This window comes from Zalophus californianus, chromosome 10 (assembly GCF_009762305.2).
Source record: "Zalophus californianus isolate mZalCal1 chromosome 10, mZalCal1.pri.v2, whole genome shotgun sequence".
NCBI lineage: Eukaryota > Metazoa > Chordata > Mammalia > Carnivora > Otariidae > Zalophus > Zalophus californianus.
The window spans coordinates 90,733,452-90,751,943 of record NC_045604.1 but is presented as its reverse complement, the minus strand read 5'-3'; the positions used below and the strand labels follow the sequence as shown (position 1 = coordinate 90,751,943).

Here is an 18,492-nt window from a genome sequence, read left to right as displayed (position 1 = left end):
TGATATTTGCTGTGGGTTTTTCATAGATGGCTTTTATGATATTGAGGTACATACCCTCTATCCCTACACTGTGAAGAGTTTTCATCAAGAAAGGATGCTGTACTTTGTCAAATGCTTTTTCTGCATCTATCGAGAGTAGCATATGGTTCTTGTCCTTTCTTTTATTAATGTATTGTATCACATTGATTGATTTGCAGATGTTGAACCAACCCTGCAGCCCAGGAATAAATCCCTCTTGGTCGTGGTGAATAATCCTTTTAATGTACTGTTGGATCCTATTAGCTAGTATTTTGGTGAGAATTTTTGCATCCACGTTCATCAGGGATATTGGTCTGTAATTCTCCTTTTTGATGGGGTCTTTGGTTTTGGGATCAGGTAATGCTGGCTTCATAAAATGAGTCTGGAAGTTCTCCTTCCATTTCTATTTTTTGGAACAGTTTCAGAAGAATAGGTATTAATTCTTTAAATGTTTGGTAGAATTCCCCTGGGAAGCCATGTGGCCCTGGGCTCTTGTTTTTTGGGAGATTTTTTGATTACTGCTTCAATTTTCTTTCTGGTTATGGGTCTGTTCAGGTTTTCTATTTCTTCCTGGTTCAGTTTTGGTAGTTTATACATCTCTAGGAATGCATCCATTTCTTCCAGGTTTTCTAATTTGTTGGCATATAGTTGCTCATAATATGTTCTTATAATTGTTCATATTTCTTTGGTGTTGGTTGCGATCTCTCCTCTTTCATTCATGATTTTATTTATTTGGGTCCTTTCTCTTTTCTTTTTGATAAGTCTGGGCAAGGGTTTATCCATCTTATTAATTCTTTCAAAGAACCCGGTCCTAGTTTCGTTGATCTGTTCTACTGTTCTTTTAGTTTCCTTGATTTCTGCCTTAATCCTTATTATTTCTCCTCTTCTGCTGGGTTTAGGCCTTATTTGCTGTTTTTTCTCCAGCTCCTTTAGGTGTAGGGTTAGGTTGTGTATTTGAGAACTTTCTTGTTTCTTGAGAAAAGCTTGTATTGCTATATATTTTCCTCTTAGGACTGCCTTTGTTGCATCCAAAAGATTTTGAACAGTTGTGTTTTCATTTTCATTTGTTTCCATGAATTTTTTAAATTCTTCTTTAATTTCCTGGTTGACCCATTCATTCTTTAGTAGGATCCTTTTTAGCCTCCATGTATTTGAATTCTTTCCAACTTTCCTCTTGTGGTTGAGTTCGAGTTTCAAAGCATTGTGGTCCGAAAATATGCAGGGAATGATCCTTATCTTTTGGTACTGATTGAGACCTGATTTGTGACCCAGGATATGATCTCCTCTGGAGAATGTTCCATGTGCACTGTAGACGAATGTGTATTCTGCTGCTTTGGGGTGGAATGTTCTGAATATTTATCTGTGAAGCCCATCTGGTCTCGTGTGTTATTTAAAGCCCTTATTTCCTTGTTGATCTTTTGCTTAAATGCTCTGTCCATTTCAGTGAGGGCAGTGTTAAAGTCTCCTACTACTAGTGTATTATTGTCGATGTGTTTCTTTGATTTTGTTATTAATTGGCTTATATAATTGGCTGCTCCCATGTTAAGGGCATAAATATTTACAATTGTTAGATCTTCTTGTTGGATAGACCCTTTAAGTATGATATAGTGTCCTTCCTCATCTCTTATGTTATTATCTCTTATGTCTCTTATGTCTTTGGTTTAAAATCTAATTTGTCTGATATAAGGATTGCCACCCCAGCTTTCTTTTGATGTCCATTAGTGTGGTAAATGGTCTTCCAACCCCTCACTTTATTTTTTTTCTCTTTAAATTTTTTATTGTTATGTTAATCGCCATACATTACATCATTAGTTTTTTTTAAATTTTTTATTGTTATGTTAATCATGATACATTACATCATTAGTTTTTGATGTAGTGTTCCATGATTCTTTGTACATAATACCCAGTGCTCCACGCAGAACGTGCCCTCTTTAATACCCATCACCAGGCTAACCCATCCCCCCATCCCCCTGCCCTATAGAACCCTCAGTTTGTTTTTCAGAGTCCATCATCTCTCATGGTTCATCTCCCCCTCCGATTCCCCCCCCTTCATTCTTCCCCTCCTGCTATCTTCTTCTTCTTCTTTTTTTCTTAATATATATTGCATTATTTGTTTCAGAGGTACAGATCTGTGATTCAACAGTATTGCACAATTCACAGCACTCACCATAGCACATACCCTCCCCAATGTCTATCACCCAGCCACCCCCTCCCTCCTACCCACCACTCCAGCAACCCTCAGTTTGTTTCCTGAGGTTTAGAATTCCTCATATCAGTGAGGTCATATGATACATGTCTTTCTCTGATTGACTTATTTCACTCAGCAGAACACCCTCCAGTTCCATCCACATCGTTGCAAATCCAACCCCTCACTTTAAATCTGAAGGTGTCTTTGAGTCTAAAATGAGTCTCTTGCAGACAACATATCAATGGGTCTTGTTTTTTTATCCAATTTGATACCCTGTGTCTTTTGATTGGGGCATTTAGTCCATTTACATTCAGGGTAACTATTGAAAGATATGAATTTAGTGCCATTGTATTGCCTGTAAGGTGACCGTTACTGTATATTGTCTCTGTTCCTTTTTGGTCTATGTTACTTTTAGGCTCTCTCTTTGCTTAGAGGACTCCTTTCAATATTTCTTGTCGGGCTGGTTTGGTGACTGCAAATTCTTTTAGTTTCTCTTTGTACTGGAAGCTTTTTATCTCTCCTTCTATTTTCAGTGACAGCCTAGCTGGATATAGTATTCTTGGCTGCATATTTTTTTCATTTAGTACCCTTCAATTCTTTCTTTTTTTTTTTAAAGATTTTATTTATTTATTTGAAAGAGAGAGAGAGAGAGGGAGAGAGAGCACAGAGGGAGAGGGAGGAGCAGACTTCCTGATGAGCAGGGAGCCCGATATGGGGCTCGAATCCAGGATGCTGAGATCATGACCTGAGCTGAAGGCAGACACTTAACAGACTAAGCCACCCAGGTGCCCCCCCTTCAATTATTTCTTTCATAGATTGTGCCTTTGCTGTTGTATCTGAAAAATCATCACTATACCCAAGTCATCCAGATTTTCTCCTGTGTTATCTTCTAGGAGTTTTATAGTTTTGCATTTTACATTTAGGTCTGTGATCTATTGTGAGTTAAGTTTTACATAGGTGTAAGATCTGTGTCTAAATGTTGCATGTAGATGTCCAGTTATTCCAGTATCATGTGTTGAAAAGACTACCTTTTTCTGCATTGTATTGCCTTTGTGCCTTTATCAAAGATTAGCTGATTATATTTATGTGGATCTATTTCCGGCCTCTCCATTGCATTCTATTGATTCTCTTTGCCAATAGCATACTATCTTGATTTTGTAGCTTTATAAAAAAGATTTTATTTATTTATTTGAGAGAGAGACAGAGAGAGCACAATCAGGGGGTGGGCAGAGGGAGAGGGACAAGCAGACTCCCTACTGAGTGGAGAGCCTGATTCAAGACTTGATCCCAGGACCCTGAGTTCATGACCGAGCTGAAGTCAAATGTTTAACTGACTGAGCCACCCAGGCGCTTCTATAGTAAGTCTTGATGTCAGGTAATGTCAGCCCACTGGCTTGGTTCTTCTTCAGTATTGTGTTGGCTATTTTTTATCTTTTGCCTTTCCATATAAACTTTGGAATCAGTTTGTTGATATCCACAAAATAACCTGCTGGGATTTTGATTTGGATTGTGTTAAATATATAGATCAAGTTAGGAGGAGCTGACATCTTGACAATATTGAATCTTCCTATCCATGAACATGGAATATCTTTCCATTTATTTACTTCATTTTGTATTTCTTCCATCAGAGTTTTGTAGTTTTCCTCATATAGATCTTATACATATTTTGTTATATCTATACTTAAAGTCCTTAATTTTTACGATGCTAATATAAATGGTGTTATGTTTTTAATTCCAAATTCCACTTGTTTATCACTGATACATAGGAAAGCAACTGACTTTTGAATATTAGCCTTGTATCTTGCAACCTTGCTATAATTGCTTATTAGTCCCAGGAGATTTTTGTTGTTGATTCTTCTGGATTTTCTACATAGCCAAGGATTTATTTTATTTTATTTATTTTATTTTATTATTTTTTTAAAATTGTTTAAAGATTTTATTTATTTATTTGAGAGAGAGAATGAGATATAGAGAGAGAGCATGAGAGGGGGGAGGGTCCGAGGGAGAAGCAGACTCTCCACTAAGCAGGGAGCCTGATGTGGGACTCGATCCCAGGACTCCAGGATCATGACCTGAGCTGAAGGCAGTCGCTTAACCAACTGAGCCACTCAGGCGCCCGCCAAGGATTTATTTTTAAAAGTTTTTCTTACACCCCTACCCCCATTTTTTTTTTTAATTTTATTTATTTGACAGAGAGAGACACAGCGAGAGAGGGAACACAAGCAGGGGGAGTGAGAGAGGGAGAAGCAGGCCTCCCGCGGAGCAGGGAGCCCAATGCGGGGCTCCATCCCAGGATCCCGGGACCATGACCTGAGCTGAAGGCAGACGCTTAACGACTGAGCCACCCAGGCGCCCCGGGTTTCATTCTTTTCTAACACAAAACACTTAACCATTAAAATAAAAAGAACAATTTTGTGACATCTGAAAATCGTCACGTGTCCTACCAGGAGTACAGAAGCTGTTCGTTGGGAAAGACTGCTGTAGATAAAGGAAATCATTGAAAGTTTTTAAGCTGGGGACAGACATTACCTGAATTTTGTTTTAGAACATTCTGGCAGTCACATTAAACAAGGATTAGAGGGGGACAAAAATTAAAGCTTGGTTACTCATTGTTTATTATGTAACAAGTGCTTTGGATACAAAGGTCAATGAAATAGGTTGCTATCACTAAGGAGCATATAATGTAGTAAAGGGAATAGACACGAGGACAGATGACTTCAGCATAGAGTGGTAGTTATTATAATTAGAAGTATATAAAAGATATAATGGTGGCTAAAATGCGGGTGTGGTCAACACTGCCTCAGAAACCAATTCCAGGCTTTACAGAGGAAGATTCTTCAGCTGGGTTTCAATGGAGGTGTTAATACTGTGAACAGAGATTGGAGGTAGCCAGAGAAGGGTAACATGGTACATGTAAAACATGGACATGTAAAATGGCAGGGTATTCATTCAACAAACATTTACCGAACACTGATTATATATATATCAGGTCCTGTATAAGCCCTAAAGCACAAAGAGACAAAAGATGCAGCTCCCACTCTGAATAAGCTCGATGTCAATTATAGTGAAAATCATAATGCTATGTGTTAAGTATTATTGAGAGATGTAAACATGGGATGCTGTGTGAGTACACCTAGCTAAGCATGTAATTCAGACTGGGTAGCAAAGAAGTGATCTCTCAGATGAATTCTGAAAACGTAGTCAGAGTCTGTGCAAGTAGAAAGAGGCATGAGATCATATGACATGCTTGGAGGAACTGCGAATGGTAAAAGAAGGGCTTAAGAAGTGTGGATTTGATTCTAAAAGAAATGGAATATTATTATTATTAAACCAAGGAGTAGTAATATCAGATTTGCTTTTGAAAACAGCACCCTGCAGCGTGGAGAATGGTTTGAAGGGAGGTTAGCTGAATTTCAAAGATAGAACAGTTTGAAGGCCAATGAACTGCTTTTATATGAGAAATGCTGGCGTGGGACTGAACTAAAGCAATGTAACATGGAAGGCAAGAAAGAGATTGACATGAGAGAGATTAAGGAGTTAGAATCAATAGAACTTGGTAATACTTGGTTATAGAGGCATGACTCACAACTGGGTAATTGCGTGTTAAGAAATGAGTTGAGTATACACTGGAAGTGAATGTGGACTGTTCTAGATGGCATTTCTTTTATAGGATTTGAAGGAACTCTTTTCAATCTCAGCTTCTACATCTACTAAGTGAATGTTTTCCACCTGCACTGGGGAAGTTACTTGAAACACAGGTAACATCAAAAGTCTCAAGCAGTGTTGTGGAAGAAAACTATGGTGGCTGGGAAAGGGAGAGGAACAGGATCTGGGGTAGAAAGGACTCAAAGTTCATTCACTGATAAATATGAGAGGATGCTGGAAGAAGGGGTGTATTTAACCTGTGCCCCTTTAAATTTTCTTTGAGAATAGAGGCCCTAAAGTAATGTTTCTCAACCTCATTTCACATTAGAATCACTTAGAGCTTGAAAAAGTCCTGATATCCAGGCCACACCCTAGACCAGTTAAATCAGAATTTCTGGAGGTGAGATCCAGACTTTGGTATTTTTTTCAAGCTTACTAGCTTATTCGATTGTGCAGCCAATGTGGAGAACCTAGAGATTTACTTCCTTGGAAACAGAGGCTCTAGAGATTAATTCTTGTTGACTTGGGCAAAGATATGTTGACAACCAGACACGTTGGTAAAGTAGTCTCCTGGTCCAGTAAGCATTTTTAGAGGTATGAACTTATTTAGGGCACTCAAGTATCGTTTATCTTTGAGTGATAACATTTGGTATCTGGTGGCCTTACATAGCTATTGGTAATCTGAAAGTGCCTGACTGAAGTCCAGAGGCCAACTGCACACTTAATAGGATATGGTTAGGTGATCAGAGAGTGCTTTGGGATTCATGGTATATGAATTTAGCAAATGTCTATTTGGAATAAATTTCATGCTTGTAAGAGAGTTTTCTAATATCTGATTAATACTTTACTGTTACCATATGCAGATCTGTATGGTTCAGGGGTATTATTCTTGCCGCTGCCATTTTTGAAAAATGGTCTGTGATTTCTTTTTTTTTATTTTTTTTAAAGATTTTATTTATTTGAGAGAGAGAATGAGATAGAGAGCATGAGAGGGGGGAGGGTCAGAGGGAGAAGCAGACTCCCGGCTGAGCAGGGAGCCCTATGTGGGACTCGATCCCGGGACTCCAGGATCATGACCTGAGCTGAAGGCAGTCGCTCAACCGACTGAGCCACCCAGGCGCCTGGTCTGTGATTTCTTGATACAGTTAGAGAAATGTTGGTTCTAAGGGGTATATTATTTTACTAAGTTTAATAGATCTAATTTCTTCCCCCCCCTTTTTTTTTTGGTAAAATAGAGCATCTTTTTAAAAAAATTTATTTATTAATTTGAGAGAGAGAGAGAGGTAGAGCACAGAGGAGAGTGAGAGGGAGAAGCAGAAGTCCCAACATGGGGCTCAGTCCCAGGACCATGGGATCATGACCTGAGCCGAAGGCGGATGCTTAGCTGACTGAGCCACCCAGGCACCCTGATCTATTTTCTTCTTATTGACCCAAGGATATACTACTCAGTAGCCTATAAATGTAATGGTTAGTTAATGGTTAATGGAGATTCATAAATGGGGTACTTGGGCAAGAAAACCAATGTGTAATCTCTTCTAATTATAGGGGATAAGGTACTTTATGTCATAATATTGGAAATTGATTATCTTAATTATTTTATACATGTAACTTCTATGAAAAATGCAGCAAAGTCCACACTTTGCACAAAAAAATATGACAGTGAAATTCTAGTATATTATAGAAAAAAGGCTACTCCTCCTATTTGGCCAATTAAGCATGCTTGCATTCTTTTGTCAGCAAACATTTGTGGAGTACCTAGTAGGTGTTAGCACTGAGCTGGGAATTGAGATACAAAGAGTCGTGAGGCATGATGCTTTTTTGTCCTTCAGAACTCACATGGCATTAGTGGTGAGGCAGACTGGAAACAGAAAGTCTAGTACAACGAGCTAAATCCAAGGTTGAGATAAGCAGAATGCAAGAGGAGCCCAAGCTGGGCACTCGGCTGCTTGTTACAGGATGCAATGCACTGCACACTCCATGTGGTAGCACTGTCTGATAGTCCTGGCCAAATTCTTGCTGCTTGATGAGACATTCTGGAATAGAAAGATGCATTTCCCCAGTAGTCAAAATCTGCCAATTTATTTGTTGAATTACAGTTGTCATCTGTGGATACTCTGCAGGAAACTCAAAATACATTACTTTAAAAATACTCTTCTAGATCAGTCTGCTATATATTCAAGTGTGTTTTTTCTAAAGATTATTTATTTATTTGAGAGAGAGAAAGAGAAAGTGAGAGTGAGAGAGCATGAATGGGAGAAGGGGCAGAGGGAGAAGCAGACTCCCCACTGAGCAGGGAGCCCGATGCAGGTCTCCATCCCAGGACCCGGAGATCATAACCTGAGCCGAAGGCAGATGCTTAACCAACTGCACCATCCAGGCGCCCCCCAAGTGTGTTTTTAAATGTTGTAAATGCAGCTTTCCCTTTACTTCTCTTTTGTCTGAAAGCCTCACAATACTTCAAAAGTTATACTTGCAACAAAAGTTTAGAAACATGACTTTTCTCTTAATGATGTAGTAAACAATACTGTCTTAAACTCCAGCAAAGAAGCAGATCAAAAATGAACTGCTTCAGGGTGAATAATTGACAAATAACAAATAACCTCAAGACTTTGTCTTTCAAGCAATAAAAATATTCTTGGTATTTAATTATATGTTGCTAATCATTAAAATCAATTCTAAAGCTGTTTTTTGAAAATAAGTGCTTTCTATAGTGATTTACTATAGTGATTTACTATAGCAACAGCCTGGAAATTCTCAGGCAACAACTCTCTTCTGCTTGTTTAATGATTTCTGTTTCATATTAGGACTAAATCGGTGGTTTTATTCAGTACTAAAGATTAGGTTATCTAGACTAGAAATGAGATAGTCTTACATATTATACTTGGTGCTGGTGGATTTTGTTCTTTCAAGCTATCAATTCAATATCAGGCTGTTGATTCTCCTGTAGTTCTGAAATACCTATTATAAATTCCTTGATTAATATTTTTACATACTCTTGACCTGTGAAGCCACTGATGTGTAGAGCTTTGAAATAGGAAAAACAAACAAACAACCCCTTCTCTGAAGAGCTCATGCGCTTACTATAGGGTCACTGGAAAAGCAAGAAATAGTCAGTAGTTAGGACACTCCTTCTATTCAGAGCCTCAAATTTTAAGATATGACTTCTTCTCCCTCCCCCATCACTGTCTATTTGGGAAGATAGGATTAAAAACATAGGGGCGCCTGGGTGGCTCAGTTGTTAAGCATCCGCCTTTGGCTCAGGTCATGATCCCAGGGTCCTGGGATCGAGCCCCACATCGGGCTTTCTGCTTGGCAGGGAGCCTGCTTCTCCTTGTCCCTCTGCCTGCCGCTCTGCCTACCTGTGCTTTCTCTCTCTCTCTCTCTCTCTCTCTCTCTCTCTCTCTGTCAAATAAATAAATAAAATCTTTTAAAAAACATATACAAGGGGCGCCTGGGTGGCTCAGTTGTTAAGCGTCTGCCTTCGGCTCAGGTCATGATCCCAGGGTCCTGGGATCGAGCCCCGCATCGGGCTCCCTGCTCGGTGGGAAGCCTGCTTCTCCCTCTCCCACTCCCCCTGCTTGTGTTCCTTCTCTGGCTGTGTGTCTCTCTCTGTCAAATAAATAAATAAAATCTTAAAAAATATACAAAATATTACAGCTGCAAAGAAGTGTGTACATATAAGCAATACATCTGTTGGGGTTGCTAGAATAAATATTGAGATAATCAGTGTTTAACAATGTTCTATACTAAGTCCATTTGCCAAGTATCATGAACAGGAGCCCTTGTACCATTCCAAATTAAAAACATTTGGCCCAAAAGATTATGATTGAGGCTAACTCAGTTTACTAATGATGTGTCAGAAATGGGGTTGTGATGTAAGCTTATGTGGAGGAAACTCTATCCACAAGTTCATAGGACCACAATAATATATATCCTGTGTTTTACTGTGGAATTACCAGTGATGATGATTTCTTCCCCATTGTTCGTGTCTTTCTTCTGTATATAAGAGTGATAATGTTCCATTGCAAGGGAACCACCCGAGGACAAGATTATGTCCAAAGGAGGAGATAATCAATCTCAGGGTTTGTTTTGTTTTTTGTTTGTTTGTTTTTTGAGAAATATTATACAGTTGTTTGTTTCCAGTTAGTCTTTAGAAGACTAAGTGAAAACATTAACAATATCTCCAACCTCTCACAAAGAAAAGCAGGTGTATAGACAGTTAGATTCTTACATTTCCTTTTCAGCAATGTGATCATATCGAGCTGCTAGTGATCTTGGTATTTGTTATAGGTCCTGGCTTTTCATTGAAACCTTCTGAATTCATTTTCACAGAAATTATATGACTATTCTTTTTTTTTTAAAGATTTTTTATTTATTTGGGAGAGAAAGACTGAGTGAGAGAGACAGTACAGGAACAGGGGCAGAGGGAGAGGGAGAAGCAGACTCCCCGCTGAGCAAGGAGCCTGACGCTGGGCTCAATCCCAGGACCCCGGGATCATGACCTGAGCCGAAGGCAGACGCTTAACCGACTGAGCCACTCAGGTGCCCCAGTATATGACTATTCTTTAATTTTTTTTTCTGGGGTGCCTGGGTAGCTCAGTCAGTTAAGCATCTGACTCTTGAATTTGGCTCAGGTCATGATCTCAAGGTGGTGAGATTGAGCCCCTTGACATGGAAAGAAGTATTTGAGCTGAGTTCTGAAGAATAAGTAGGCACTAACTAGAAGGCCTCTGCCTAGAATCATATGCAAAACCTCCAACCATCACTACCTCCTCCTCTAAAAGCCATAGCTGGGAATGTATGTCCTTGGTGCTCTGGACTGGACTACATTGGTTAGGAATGGCCACCCCTTCCACCAGGCCACCCCTGCTCCAGCAGACCACCCTTCATCTTGAGTCCTACTCAGTCCACGAAGTGATTGATTATGACCTACCGACCCATTGTTCTTGTGCTGCTACTTTCTGGGCTCTGAGACAAACACAGAGGCTTGGGTCACAGGATGGGCCATCCAACACATACCAACTGTAGCCTCTGGAAGTAACAGATCCACCAAGGGTGCCAATATGAAATATGGTGTCACCTCTGCTCCATCCAAACTATCAGTGGAAAACCTCATTTCTGGGGGCATGTAGTGTTTTGTCTTCCCTGTATTCCTTCTTTCCTTTAAGAAAAATCCTCTCCCTTCTTCCCTCTCCAACTAACCACCCAACTCCCACCTCACTTCTCTCTCTCTCCCTTTCCCTCTGCCCCTCCCCCTGTGTACACACACATTCTCTCAAATAAATAAATCTTTAAAAAATGTGTTTTTTCCTTCTCATAAATGCATATTATAAATACCACTTTCTCTTATTGAGATCTTTAGTTCAGATCTAGATAAAAACCTTAGTTCCAAACTTACTAGCTGTGGAACTTTGGGCAACTCAACCTGGTTAAGCCTTAGTGTCTTCTTCAGGGTTATTGTGAAAATCTGTAGCAATGACAGAAAAGTGTCAAACGGCCAGGCACATAGTAAACATGTAATCCATGTGACACCATCATTATTCTTACAAGGGTCTCATCAGGCTGACCCTAGAAAGGAGAAGTTCCCTTCCTATTCTTGAGGTAGCAACAGATTATATGAACTCAAAATTTCCCATCCTTAATTCAAAAGCATCTGTACTGCCACAAAATAATATTATTGTTTAGCAAGTATAAGCTAAGGCAAGAAAATGAAGAAAAAGACCCCAAACAGCAATATTTTAGAACGTTATAACCTGCGGGTAGGTGTTTTTTCTTTTTGAAAGCAGAACATTATGAGAGAAAATTGGGTGCAAAAATTTTTCCCATAAGCAAGATATGCGATTGCTATTATTATTATAAGATTATATTATATATAATATATAAATATATATAAATATATTTATAAAAATAAAATATATAATATATAAATATATTATATTATAATATTTGTTTATTGTTTCTGCCTCCACTATAATGTATGCTTTGTTGATGATAAGGATCGTTGATTTATTTACTCTATATTGCAAGCACCTAAAACAGTAAGTGTGCAGTAAATATTTATTGATTGAGCAAAATTATAAGTGGAGCTTAGGAATTATTTTTCTACCAGAGATTCACTCAAAAATGTGAAGGTTGGAAAGCATAAAAAGCCCAACTGGTCAATAGGTTCAACCATATCCAGGTAGAGGGAACATAATGTGAGAGAGGAAAAGAAATTCCCTAAATCCTGGACATCTTTCCCAGATTAGAATTACATTTTAAGAGAAAGAAGGAATCTTAAGGAGCAGAAAGACCAGGGAGATTTTTTTGAAGAGCATCAAATGATTCAACAAAGTAGTGGGGAAATGGCCTCTGCTTTGGAGCACATGAAACATTAAAATGGTTGCAGTTTCAGTAATAATAACAAGGTATGCCCAAAAGCACTAGGTCTTAAACCACAGCAAGGTAGTTATCAAATCACCCTACTCATTTAAATGTTCATCCCCCTGCCTTTCCTTGAGCTTCTAGCCTAAAGCTTTCTCTCTGCAGTATTGGTCACGTGCTCACAGGAGGCTTTGCCTCTGCAGATTACCACAGGAGTTCCGCATGCACCCTTTCACCATGGTAAAAAGAGAAAAAGACGGTTCTGTCTTGGAGATCGAATATCTCCTGGAGAGAACCCTTGGCGGGTGGAATCCAATTTCTTGATATTTCTGAAACTGGGATCTGTTATAACTAGAAAATGCCAAAGGGTAATGGGCTCCTGCTGCTAACGAAACACTCAGATAAAAATGCACTGGAGTGCCTCAGCCAAGCACAAACCAGTCTTTTCATAAAACACTGGGCTTCTGAGGACATATTGTAGTAATTCCGTGTCCAGCAGCTCATGGTCATGGCCCTGTGGTTCTTTTCCCCTTTAAAGGTCTTGATTAGGCCAATTCCTTTCTTCTTTGTGTTTGAGAAATGTGGATTTAGGCTGCTTCAAACTGGAACTTGGGTTTCCATTACTTTGTTGGCATCTTGCACCCATTGTCAATCCAGTTCTCTCATCTGGTCTGTCTTGTGGTTCCAGTCAGTGAACAGCCAAAGGTCGTGAGACAGGCATATGCGCACCTACAACATCACGTTCAAAAGTACAACCATGACCTTGTCTTCTCATTCTCAAAAATCTGTGCTCAGCTGTTTCAAACCTCCTGTGTCCTTGTTAGTAATGGCCAATTAGAAATCACTGAATCCTTTCCCTATAATGGTCAGAGGCTGCCAATTTATGGTAATTTGGACATAAGTGCCAATGGGAAAGGTACATTATTCAAGCTACTTTGGCTGTGACAGAAACCCAGTGCAGGCTAGCTGAAATAAAAAAGGAACTTGCCAGCTCTTACAACTGAAAAGTCAGGCAGAGGCAGATCTGGGTAAGTACTCAGATTACGATAGGAACCTGTTTTCTCTGTCCCCGACTTTCCTTCTGTATAGAGTGCAGCCTTTTACCACATGGCAGCAAGGTAACTCCAGGCTTACTTGGGCCCAACAGTCCAAGATCCTAAAGGAAACATGTACATTTCTCTCAGTAGCACAGCAAAAGTCCCCCAGTGGACCCTGAAAAGCTTTCTGTAAGGTACATACCCATCCCTGACTCAGTAGTTGTAGCCTGAGGCTGGAGTTCTGACTAGGTCTGGGCATGTGCCTGAACTTCAGGGTGGGAGTTGGGTGGTCAGTTGGGGAGGGAAGAAGGGAGAGGATTTTTTTCTTAAAGGAAAGAAGGAATACAGGGAAGACAAAACACTACATGCCCCCAGAAATGAGGTTTTCCATAGATAGTTTGGGTGGAGCAGAGGTGACACCATATTTCATATTGGCACCCTTGGTGGATCTGTTACTTCCAGAGGCTACAGTTGGTATGTGTTGGATGGCCCATCCTGTGACCCAAGCCTCTGTGTTTGTCTCAGAGCCCAGAAAGTAGCAGCACAAGAACAATGGGTCGGTAGGTCATAATCAATCACTTCGTGGACTGAGTAGGACTCAAGATGAAGGGTGGTCTGCTGGAGCAGGGGTGGCCTGGTGGAAGGGGTGGCCATTCCTAACCAATGTAGTCCAGTCCAGAGCACCTAGGACATACATTCCCAGCTATGGCTTTTAGAGGAGGAGGTAGTGATGGTTGGAGGTTTTGCATATGATTCTAGGCAGAGGCCTTCTAGTTAGTGCCTACTTATTCTTCAGAACTCAGCTCAAATACTGCTTCCCCAGGGGAGCCTTTTCTGGACTCCACTTGCCAAGAGTAGGCCAGACCCTCTGGCTATGTGCTCCTATCTAATACCTTGTGTTTTCCATCACAGCACTTAATGCACTTAATGCAGTGACCTTTTATTTTTTTATGATTTTATTTATTTATTTGAGAGAGAGAGAGAGGAGAGAGGGGAGAGCATAGAGGAAGAGTGAGAGAGAGAAGCAGACTCGCCGCTGAGCAGAGAGCCCAATGTGGGGCTCAATCCCAGGACCCTGAGATCATGACCTGAGCTGAAGGGAGATACTTAACAGACTGAGCCACCCAGGCACCCCTAATGCAGTGATTTTATGTTGCCATATGTAAATCACTCTTATCTGTGATTGCTTGATAAATATCTAGCTCCTGCACTAGGAGGTGAGTTTCTTGAGGGTGGGAACTATTGAATACCCAGTACTTATTAGCCCATTGTCAGCATATTAATAATCACACAGTACCTCTTTTTTTTTTAAGATGAATGAATGATACCTAATTTCTGGTAATAGTGACTGATTTTCGTATGAAAATGTAACAAACTGCCTCTTCTTCTTCCTAAACTATCACATAGTTTGAACTTTTCACTTATTTCCTCACTTGCCTAAATGAATGAGGTGATATTTTAGGTAGCCTAGGTGACCAAAAAGCAGCAGCAGACTGGATAGTCAGCACCCAAATAATCAGGAGTCCTCTTTTACTATATACGATTTAAATGAAAAAAATATATCAGGAACATAATCAAAAGTCATAGAAATCTGGAGCTTAGTGAAGTTCTTGGCAGAAAACCAGGACATGCTACTCCTGAATATCACTGTTAACTACAGTTTCCTCTTGTAACCTCTAATTATGTTGAAGAATAATAATAAGTTTAGTAATAAAAATGAATGCCAAGTTCCCACCATTTTGTTTAAAACATGTCAGAAAGGGGCACCTGTGTTGTTAAGTGTCCAACTCTTGGTTTTGGCTCAGGTCATGATCTCATGGGTCGTGAGATCTTGCCCTGCATGGGGCTCTGCACTCAGCGGGGAATCTGCTTGAGTATTCTCTCCCTCTTCCCCTCCCCCTACTTATGCATGCTCGCGCATGTACTCTCTCTCTAAAATAAATAAATCTTTAGGGGCGCCTGGGTGGCTCAGTTGGTTAAGCGACTGCCTTCGGCTCAGGTCATGATCCTGGAGTCCTGGGATCGAGTCCCGCATCGGGCTCCCTGCTCAGCGGGGAGTCTGCTTCTCCCTCTGACCTTCTTCCCTCTCGTGCTCTCTATCTCTCATTCTCTCTCTCAAATAAATAAATAAAATCTTTAAAAAAAATAAATCTTTAAAACCTGTTGGATGGTAATTTCAAGCCTGGAGTATTATGAGCATGTAGATGTATATACCTATGCATTATACCTCACCTCCGCCCGCCCTCCTCCCATGTACCGTGTGTGTGTGTGTGTGTGTGTGTGTGTGTGTGTGTGTGTGTGTGTGTGTGGTCCTTCAGGCTTTATGATCACAGGCTTATATGTCAGCCTCCTCTGGTATGGGCAACTGAAAGGTAGGGATTATTCAATTATTCAAAAAAAATCCAGATTATTTAATAACATTTCTGTTACTTTTTTAAAAAGCAAAACTGTTCTGAAACTTTTTGTTATGTAGCTTTGAATTAATAAGAAACCCCTAGAGAAACTAATTATGTTTTAAATCTTTTTTTCTTTCCCTAGTACAATTTTAGATCTTCATGATGCTATGTTTAATTCGATTTGCCTGGTCCCCCTGGGCATTGCAGTAATTCAGATTCTGGTTTGGAGCCCATTCTCACTCAGGAACAAGACAGACTACACAGGGGCTCTTTAAGGCCAATGCTGGCTATCATGAGAGTCAAACAAAACTTCAGTTGTTTATCTGTTCTGATAGAGTTTACATTATACCAGAAGGCAAAACTGTTCTTTATAACCTCTAATTTGTTTAGAAAACAAAACAGAGAACACAAAAACATCTAACATGTTTTAGGACGTTTTGACTATAATAATAAACTTAATAAGAAAGTTAAATATGAGTTAAGTCCTCTCTGTTGGCTGTTTCCAAGTGGTCTTGTGGCCTGGTCACAACCTGTTATTCCTCACCCTTGAATCACTCCGTGAGCTGGTTTGGTTTCCCAGAGTCCACCTGACTGTTCATGCCACTTCCTTTTATTTTAAGCCCTATACTGCTTCATCAGCTGGTCGTATTAGTGAAGACATCATTTTTTTTCTTTCCATTAAGTAATACCATATCACCATCATCTGTAGATTCCCCTGTGACTGATAGTGGTCAAATCTGGGGGATTCAGGGACCGGTGTAAGAGAACCATATACCCAGATTTATACTGCTCAGGGTCTTAGGCACAGAGCTTTTAGTTATGAAGAAACAGGAATTCAACTTCAGCTATCTTAAATAAAGAGGTTTCTTGTAAGGATCCAGTAGGCAAATTCATAGGCATGGGGGACAGGACATAAAATAGAATTGAATCATAGAAGGACTAGAGTGAGAAAGGCAAGAGCTGAGGTAGCTTTCTCTGCCTCTGACATCTTTATTTCACTATTCCCTCACTCTCAATCTCTCTCTCTCTCTCACACACACACGCACAGACACACAGACACAGACACACACACACACACACTCCAACATACACTGAACTGAGCGCCAGAGCTTTCAGGTTAGTTGCTTGCTCTCATTTAACTGACTCAGACTCTGTGTTCCTGTTGGATTCTTTTTAAAAAAGTTTTATTTACTTATTTATTGTTAAGTAATCACTACACCCACAGTGGGGCTCGAACTCACAACCCCGAGATCAAGAGTTGCATGTTCTGCCCAGCCAGGCACCCCTGTTAGATTCTCTTACCCAAGAACAGTCATTGCTTAGCATGACATGTTGTTTATATTGGTGTGCTGAAGATGCTTGACAACTGGCTCTCTGAAAAAAAAAAGATGTATACATATATACATATATAACTTTATTATACATTTTACTAATAAAAAGGATGTGTAGCATATGACTTGCAAATAATACAATATACCTACTCCTTATTGTAAATTTCATACACCTATAATTTCAGTGTGACTTGTTATTTCTTTTTTTTTGTTATTTCTTAAAATTCCACTGTTAGTCTTTATAATTAACAGTAGTCATGAAATCAAGACTATGAAAAAGCTTGATTACTATTCAGTTCAACAAAGAACTCACGTATGTCATAGACCAAGGAGTATAGTTACAACCTAAATGTTGTTTTATATTTTTGTTTATGTTAACTAGTAAGACAAAACTGAAATAATAAAAACATACTTCTGAACTTTACTTGATCATTAATGATGTGAGCAACTTCTCTGATTGACTGATAATAGGTTTTGAATACTAGAAAGAATATGTCCTCAATTTCCCGTGCTTTTCACAGTGTAACAGCTATACACATGACAGTTTTGAGTTTTATCTGCATTATTTTATTTTAAGATTTTATTTTATTTTATTTTGACAGAGAGAGATACAACAAGAGAGGGAACATAGGCAGGGGGAGTGGGAGAGAGAGAGAGGCAGGCTCTCCATGGAGCAGGGAGCCCTATACGGGACTCGATCCCAGGATCCCGGGCTCATGAACTGAGCTGAAGGCAGACGCTTAACGACTGAGCCACCCAGGCACCCCTTGTCTGCATTATTAACATTTTCTTTACTTGTTTCTTAAGTCTAGACCAGAGGTTGGCAAACTATAGACTGTGGGCCAAATCCAACCTATGGTCTCTTTCTGTACAGTCTGAGATATAAGAAAAATTTTTGCATTTTTAGAGGCTTGTTAAATAATTATTGTGTAACAGGAACTGTTTGTGACTCACAAGCTGAAAATATCTGGCTCTTTTTTTTTTTAAGATTTTATTTATTTATTTGAGAGAGTGAGAGAGAGAGCATGAGGAGGGGGGAGGGGCACAGAGAAAGGGAGAAGCAGACTCCCCACCGAGCAGGGAGCCCAACACAGGACTCCATCCCTGGACCCCAAGATCATGACCTGAGCTGACATTTAACTGATTGAGCCACCCAGGCGCCCCATCTGGCTCTTTATAGAAAAAGTTTGCCAACCCTTGGTCTAGATAATCAACAAAACAAAACAATAATATATGCTGATTTCCATGGTACAAGTAAATCTGTTATGGCTAACTTCAGGCTATAAATGTGATATTACTGAATACAGATTTGGGGGAAGTGATGCTCAGTAACATACCATTATAAGATAAAAACAAAAACAAAAACAAAATCAGAGAGGGAGACAAACCATGAGAGACTCTGGACTCTGGGAAACAAACTGAAGGTTACAGAAGGGAGGGGGTGGAGGGAAGGGGTAGCCGGGTGATGAGTATTAAGGAGGGCACGTGTTGTGATGAGCACTGGGTGTTATATG

The 18,492-nt window shown here is 39.8% G+C and overlaps 1 protein-coding gene across 4 annotated transcripts in view; it reads left to right on the top strand.

Annotated features, from left to right (window-relative positions):
* The window catches only part of LOC113931870 (transmembrane protein 180-like), a 45,864-nt gene extending 29,942 nt beyond the window's left edge, over window positions 1-15,922 (top strand). For all 4 annotated transcript variants that reach the window (XM_027610000.1, XM_027609999.1, XM_027610001.1 and 1 more), the window contains one exon: window positions 15,790-15,922. In XM_027610000.1, coding sequence (XP_027465801.1) covers window positions 15,790-15,922 — 133 coding nt within the window. The remainder of the gene's footprint in view (window positions 1-15,789) is intronic.
* Window positions 15,923-18,492: the final 2,570 nt, after the last annotated feature.